Source organism: Haliaeetus leucocephalus, unplaced genomic scaffold (genome assembly GCF_000737465.1).
Source record: "Haliaeetus leucocephalus isolate CR32 unplaced genomic scaffold, Haliaeetus_leucocephalus-4.0 Scaffold944, whole genome shotgun sequence".
In the NCBI taxonomy this organism is placed as follows: domain Eukaryota; kingdom Metazoa; phylum Chordata; class Aves; order Accipitriformes; family Accipitridae; genus Haliaeetus; species Haliaeetus leucocephalus.
This window is the reverse complement of record NW_010973380.1, coordinates 2,059,940-2,067,051: the sequence shown is the minus strand read 5'-3', so window position 1 is coordinate 2,067,051 and position 7,112 is coordinate 2,059,940. Positions and strand designations below refer to the sequence as shown.

Genomic DNA, 7,112 nt, shown 5'->3' with positions numbered 1-7,112 from the left:
TGTGGTGGTTATGTTTATTAGTTTACTAGTCCTGTTAAGTCTAGTGGTGAGAACATGGAATTATGGATGTTTTCCCTGGCATCAATATTCGTTAAGTAGTTACCAGCAAAGATCTCCAGACAGGAAGCTGTACCACAAACAGTGTGAGAATAGGAAGATCTAGGGAGGAAAAAGATGGCAGTTACTCCCTACGTTTAAGCAGGTTTTGCTTTCTGTGCTTGTGATTTAACAGATGTCTTCTTCTTTATGCAGGGCTATAATTGAAGTACAAGATGGCAAGAACCAGCCACAGCAACTATGTCCTTCAGCAGCTAAACAACCAAAGAGAGTGGGGCTTTCTGTGCGACTGCTGTATCGCTATCGATGATATTTATTTTCAAGCACATAAAGCAGTCCTTGCTGCATGCAGCTCCTATTTTAGGATGTTTTTTATGAACCATCAACACACTACAGCCCAGCTGAATCTAAGCAACATGAAGATTAGCGCTGAATGCTTTGATCTTATTTTACAGTTCATGTATTTAGGAAAAATTATGACAGCCCCTGCCAATTTTGAGCAATTTAAAGTGGCCATGAACTATTTACAGCTATATAACGTACCTGAATGTCTAGAAGATATACAGGATACAGACTCATCTAGTTTAAAATGTTCATCTTCTGCTTCTAGCACCCAGAATAGTAAAATGATATTTGGCGTGAGAATGTATGAAGACACACTTGCTAGAAATGGCAGCGAAGCAAACAGGTGGGGCATGGAGCCGCCAAGTTCAACAGTAAATACGTCCCATAACAAAGAGCCTGATGAAGAAGCTTTGCAGCTGAGCAGCTTCCCCGAACAACTGTTTGATGTCTGCAAAAAGAGCACCACGTCCAAATTCTCTCACACAAAAGAGCGCGTGTCCCACTCACGCCGTTTTGGAAGAAGCTTCACCTGTGACAGCTGTGGGTTTAGTTTTAGCTGTGAAAAGCTACTGGATGAGCACGTGTTAACATGCACTAACAGGCATTCCTACCAAAGTGCCAGGTACTACGGTGCTGAAAAAATAGACTTTACTGAAAAGGACTCTACTTCTAAAATAATCTCCACACAAACAGAGAAATACAAGGGGGACTCGAGCCAAGCTGCGGACGATTCTTCATCTCCTGTATCAAACATCACAAGCAGAAAAAGCAGCACGGTTGCCTCCGAGACATCAGGTGAAGAAGGAAGTAGAGCCTCTGAGAGGAAGAGGATTATCATCAAGATGGAACCAGAGGACAATCCTGCAGATGAGCTGAAGGATTTTAATATCATTAAGGTGGCAGATAAAGACTGCAATGAGTCTTCTGACAATGACGACCTAGATGATGAGCAGGAAGAGCCGCTTTACAGATACTATGTCGAAGAAGAGATCAGAGAGAAGAGAAATGCTCGGAAGACTTTAAAACCCCGTTTATCCATGGATGAGGATGAAAGAAAGTGTTTGAAAAGTCCGCGGCACCTTAACAGGAAGGCTCCGTCAGTGCAGGAAGATGTGGAGAACGCTCCCTGTGAACTTTGTGGGCTAACAATCACCGAGGAAGATTTGTCCTCTCATTATTTATCCAAACACATAGAAAATATATGTGCTTGTGGCAAGTGTGGTCAAATACTGGTCAAAGGCAAGCAGTTACAGGATCATGCGCAGACCTGTGGAGAACCCCAGGATCTGACCATGAACGGTGTCAGAAATTCTGAGGAGAAAATGGACTTAGAAGAAAACCCTGAGGAGCAGTCGGAAATAAGGGACATGATGTTTGCAGAGATGCTAGAGGACTTCAGGGACAGTCACTTCCAAATGAACAGCCTTCAAAAAAAACAGTTATACAAGCATTCTGCCTGTCCTTTCCGATGCCCTAATTGCGGTCAGCGTTTTGAAACTGAAAACCTAGTGGTTGAACATATGTCAAACTGCCTGGAGCAAGATCTGTTCAAGAACTCCATGATGGAAGAGAACGAGAGGGATCACAGACGTAAGCATTTCTGCAATCTTTGTGGGAAAGGATTTTATCAGCGTTGCCACTTGCGGGAACACTATACTGTTCATACCAAGGAAAAACAGTTTGTTTGTCAGACATGTGGGAAGCAGTTCTTAAGAGAGCGCCAGTTACGGCTCCACAATGATATGCACAAAGGCATGGCCAGGTATGTCTGTTCCATTTGTGATCAAGGAAACTTCCGAAAACATGACCATGTACGGCATATGATATCTCACTTATCAGCTGGAGAGACTATATGCCAGGTCTGCTTTCAGATATTCCCAAATAATGAGCAACTGGAGCAGCACATGGATGTTCATCTGTATACATGTGGAGTATGTGGAGCAAAATTTAATTTGAGGAAAGATATGAGATCTCACTATAATGCCAAGCATTTGAAAAGAACATAAGCGTAAACATACTGTTAAAGCATTAAGTTGGCAGCAGAGAGAACACCAAAGCAAGGCATAAAGTATAGTAGACAAAAGTTGAAAAAAAAATAATAATTGAAAATAAGTCTCTTTTTTATTATTTTTTTTAAGACCCTCCTAACCATAGGTGTCTATTTAGGCTCATTAAGTATATAGCTTCGAAAAGCATCATGTGTTCAATTATTACATTTTCACTGTTTCCTAATATCAGTTTCTGTTCTTAATTTTATTGTTTTACTAAGTAGATATACAAATCATTATTTTTAAACTGTAGATTAAAAGCACAATGTTACCCCTTCACTGACTGCTATTAAACAGTTCTCGGATCCATGTCCATAAGATGAGTGCTTTAATATTTCCATGTGTTGTTTCTTCATGTGAAAATTTTAGACCACAGCGATTAATGTGCAAGAGCATAATTGTTTATAATCCCCAAATTAATTTTCAAAATGAAAAAAACCCAGTGCCAAGAAATAATCCTTTGCTCTCTGACTCTGCTGTAAGGGCAGAGCTGGCTGTCCTGGTCCTCTGCTTCTTGGCTTTGTTGGAACGTGCATCCCAGGGGTGAGAGCACGTAGGCTCAGTTAAACCTTGCAGACTTGGACTGGTGTGCGCAAAGGGAAAGGGAGTTAATGACTGTCGGGATAACCGAGGAGTTCCCAGCAGAGTGGTCATTTTCCAGACTTGAAGTCCTAGCAGAACTGTACAACTGACATTGGCCTTTCTTTTACTGTCTGTACCTACGTGGGTATATATAACTTGCTTATCCTAACATACAAGGGAAGAGTGGCTGTGGTGGATTGCTAGGAATGCAGAATGGTGATGTGCATTGAAGACCTCATTTTTCAGCCTAGCTGTAAATGGTGCCTTGCTGCTTGTGTTGGGAAGTTAAAAGTGGGATGGGTTTGAAGATAGTCCCATTGCTTGGGCGGGGATGGGAAGGGGGCGTGTGGCTCATGTGAACCTTAGGTTTTTTGTTTCTTGTTTTCATATTTTCTGAATGTTCTGTTTTTCAACAAGAATACAACAAGAAAAGACTGCAGAGTTTGCTTAATAAATGTAAAGATATTTTATGCCTTTTAAGATTTCTTTCTGATTCTAGTATAGCCCTAATCTGCGTAGCTTGTCTCTTAATTTAATTGAATTTAAAAATCCTACTAAGTACCAGCTGACATCAGTTTGAGGCAGTTTGGCCTTTGAGAGAATGACTGGCTTTGACTCTTAGGCACCAGCTGTCTAAATGTTTGTTAAGTGCGTGATTTTTAATGGGGGGAGGAAGGGATCCTAATATGTAATGGTGGAGAAAACTATTAAAAAATAAAACCTAGCAGTACTTTCTCCCAGCAAATCTCACTTTATCAAAGAGGGTAGTGATGCTGTTTCCCACTGAGCCGTGGAGGGAGGAAAGCAATTTAGATCAGCCATTAAGGCAGTGGGACTAGATGATCATTGTAGGTCCCTTCCAAGTGAAATATTCTATTCTGTCACCTCGCACGCCAGTGGTGGGGTTGAGAATAGGAGCCAGGAGCTGAGGGTCTAGTCCAGGGCTTTCACGCGCTTGTCGCTGTCGGAGTTGATCTTTGATCCCTTGTTGTTTCTTGGGGGTTACAAGGGGTATTGAGCTTTAATGTTAGACTATTTAGAGAAATGAATACATTCAGAATCTCCACTATAATTATTTAAATTAGTATGAGTTGCCTTGCATTTATTCAGTTTTAAATGTGTATTAGAATTTCTCTTGGTTGCTAGTGTGTGTGTTTATGCAGTGATGGAGAAGGATCCTGCCACCAGACCTCAGTCCTGAGCCGACAGCTGGCTCCCTGGGCATTGACTGCTTCGGGTGCAGTTTGGGCCGTTAGCGTTTTGCTGTAACTGCTCAGTCCTATGTTTTCTTGTATGATGCTGAAGCCAACCAAGTCCTGAATAACACTGGGGCCAAAAAGACCACAGATGTGATTGCACTCCAGCATTTCAGTGAATTCAGAGCTTCCCCCTTCTTAGGATTTATTCCACATTCCTCATCCCAACCCAGACTGAAGCTCAGTGTGTAGAAGTTCAAAGAATAAGTGGGATAGGTACTTTAACACTTTTTAGCACTGGAATCAGTGCTAAGGTGATTATAAGACTCTTTAGAAGACAAAATATTTAACTATAATGATCGTCTTAGAGATGCAGTAGTGAAGTGCTGTAGTCGAAGAGTTGGGAGGGTTAATACACTGCACACACCAATTCTCTGACACACAGGTTATCTGTGACATTATCAGCTATGGCTGGGCTGGGAAAAGCAGCCAAGGGAAGCGAGGGAGAACTGGAGGGCACTGGGGGAGCGGGAGGGCTGAGTGGGAAAGGAGTTCCTGAGTGGGAGGGAGTGCCAAAGGCTGGGGGGGTGGGCAGGATTAGAGCTGTGCAGTGGGAAGCAAATCCCAAAGGTGGAGTGGAGGGGGCGGCTGGCGGAGTGGGTAAAATGTCCTGTAGACGCCTGAGACCGGAGTGAGAATGACTCAGCTTGGCTGGGAGAGCTGTCGGCCTGGGTGATTAGCTCACTACGGCACAAACTCGGAGCGAGGATTGTGTACCAAGTACAGCCAGCCCCTGTGCTGGAAGGACTGCAGTGGCACAGCAAAGCCTAGATTAAATACCTTGATGAAAAGGAAGAGGTGACCTTTGCGAACTAAGAGATCATTCCTGAATACAGTGAAGGGCTAAGGGTGATTTATGGAGACGCCTGCTAAGGGTCAGGAGCCCTTGTTTACAATGTATTGGTCTGAACTTGACCCAAAAACATTTCACAAAAAATGTGACTTCCTAGTGTAAGCAGACCTGCCAACTACAGAAGTTAAATGGAGGAACTGGGAATGATGATATTTATGTGTACTGTCTAACTTTATAAACACCCTGGAATACCTTTGGTTTTCAATTATAAGCTGTGTTGTAGTAGCCTTTCAAAGGAAAGTTTGTTAAACCTTCCAACTGAACTGGAATTAATTTTTTTTCCCTGTTCTTGTGAAACAAAACCCAGTGCCTTGGGAGTTCATGTGTATGAAATGTCCAGGCTAAAGCTCAAAAAAAGCATGAATTGCACTGCAGGTGAGCTTAAGAGTGGATCTGCTTGTATGTAGGCAGAGAAAACCAGAATGACTGAAGTAGCCCGAAAACTGATCAAGGGGAGTATAGGAGAACAAATCAAAGGTACTAAGGCACAAACAAGACAGCCTGGCTTGCAAGTAGATCGGGAGAGTGCTTATGGTGATGTGTAAAAGCATGCAGGGGAGTAGCATGGGACTATTGAAGAAAAGGCCTGGAGTGACAGGAGGAATTTGGCTGCTGTGAACAGGGAGAAGGGGTGGGTGCTGAGGCAGCCTGGGGCTGGTCACTTCTGAGGACAGGGGTGTTCTCCCCAGAATGGGACAGAACAGTAAAATGAGGGTGTTTCAGCGCTCCTACCGTGATAAAAATTACTTACTGTGGAGACAGAATGAAAGCAGACCTGAAAAAAAACCCAACTGCAGTTATGATATCCTAGAAGTCTTGCTGTTACTTGAAAGGTGGTGAAGGGGAGGCAAAAATACTTCATTTAGAGTTGTGTTTTCTCTAACAAATCTGTACTTCTCAGTCATCATAACATAGTTCCTTTGCATCTCCTTACTGCACTATGTGGACTGTTAGAGTGTAAAAGCACTTAAGGATATTTGAGTGGGGGTGTAAGCATACCACGTTGCACAAGGTGTAGCCAGAAAAAGAAGGACTTGCTGGATGCTCTGACTTATATTTTTAAGTGATTTGCTATTTGTATTTTTGGAGGGCCTCTCTCTGTTTTGTTGTTTTCCTCATTTTGGCAGTGGTGTGGGCTGTGACCCTGAAAATAATTTGTAAGTAGCCAGCCTAGCTCTTAGCTTTCAGGATTTACTCAAGGTGAAAAAGAGGGAATTCATGAAGACCCAGAATGAGCCTTAAAATATCACAAAAGCTGTTGAGCTTCTTTTTCAGTTTCAGAGGAGATGTTTCAAATGTTAAAAAATATATATACTTGTAAATGCTTATTGGCAACTTGTTAATTCAAAGAGTATTTACATTTGTGTATAATGATACTTGTAGCCAACAGGTCTGTGGAGAAATCTTGATTTGACTAGAGTGTCACAGAATTCTAAGAATTTATGCTTTTATTAGGGGACTTATCTATTTAATATTTTCAGTTAATGGAGAAAATACAATTCAGCATATTTTTTATTCAAAGCTGAAGACAGAAAATGTACTGCCCTGGAGAATACATTAAAAATACTTTGTTATAAAAGTGAATACTTTGACTACACTATTATATTTGAACACTAGTGCTAAACCATCAAGAGTATCTCGCTTATTGGTGAGGACATAAGTTTGCTCCTGAAGGCAGTGCCACCTTGAGCTCTGGTAGCCCCTTCCTCCTCCCCACCTAGTTCCAGCTCTCATATCCCGTGTGTGCCACCCTCTCCATTGTCAAAAAGCACGTATTTATGTAGCTTCACAATGAACTGAATCAAACAACGGTCTTTTTTTTATTCCGTTGGGGCTATTTTTTGGCTGGACCAGTTCCCCGCTGTGCTTCCCTCTCCGCCTCTATGTCAGATCTTGTGCTAGCACAATAGAAGGGGTGGCACGAGGGGAGAAGAGAGTGGCTGGGGGGGGGGGGGGGTTTCCAATATACAG

At 42.4% G+C, this 7,112-nt stretch overlaps 1 protein-coding gene across 2 annotated transcripts in view; it reads left to right on the top strand.

Moving 5' to 3' along the window:
- Positions 1-247: 247 nt before the first annotated feature.
- The window catches only part of ZBTB1 (zinc finger and BTB domain containing 1), a 14,570-nt gene continuing 7,705 nt past the window's right edge, over positions 248-7,112 (top strand). Inside the window, exon 1 of one of the 2 annotated variants that reach the window (XM_010584140.1) lies at positions 248-2,164. In XM_010584140.1, coding sequence (XP_010582442.1) covers positions 273-2,164 — 1,892 coding nt within the window. In that variant the 5' untranslated portion in view covers positions 248-272. The remainder of the gene's footprint in view (positions 2,165-7,112) is intronic. The other variant, XM_010584141.1, reaches the window with a different exon arrangement.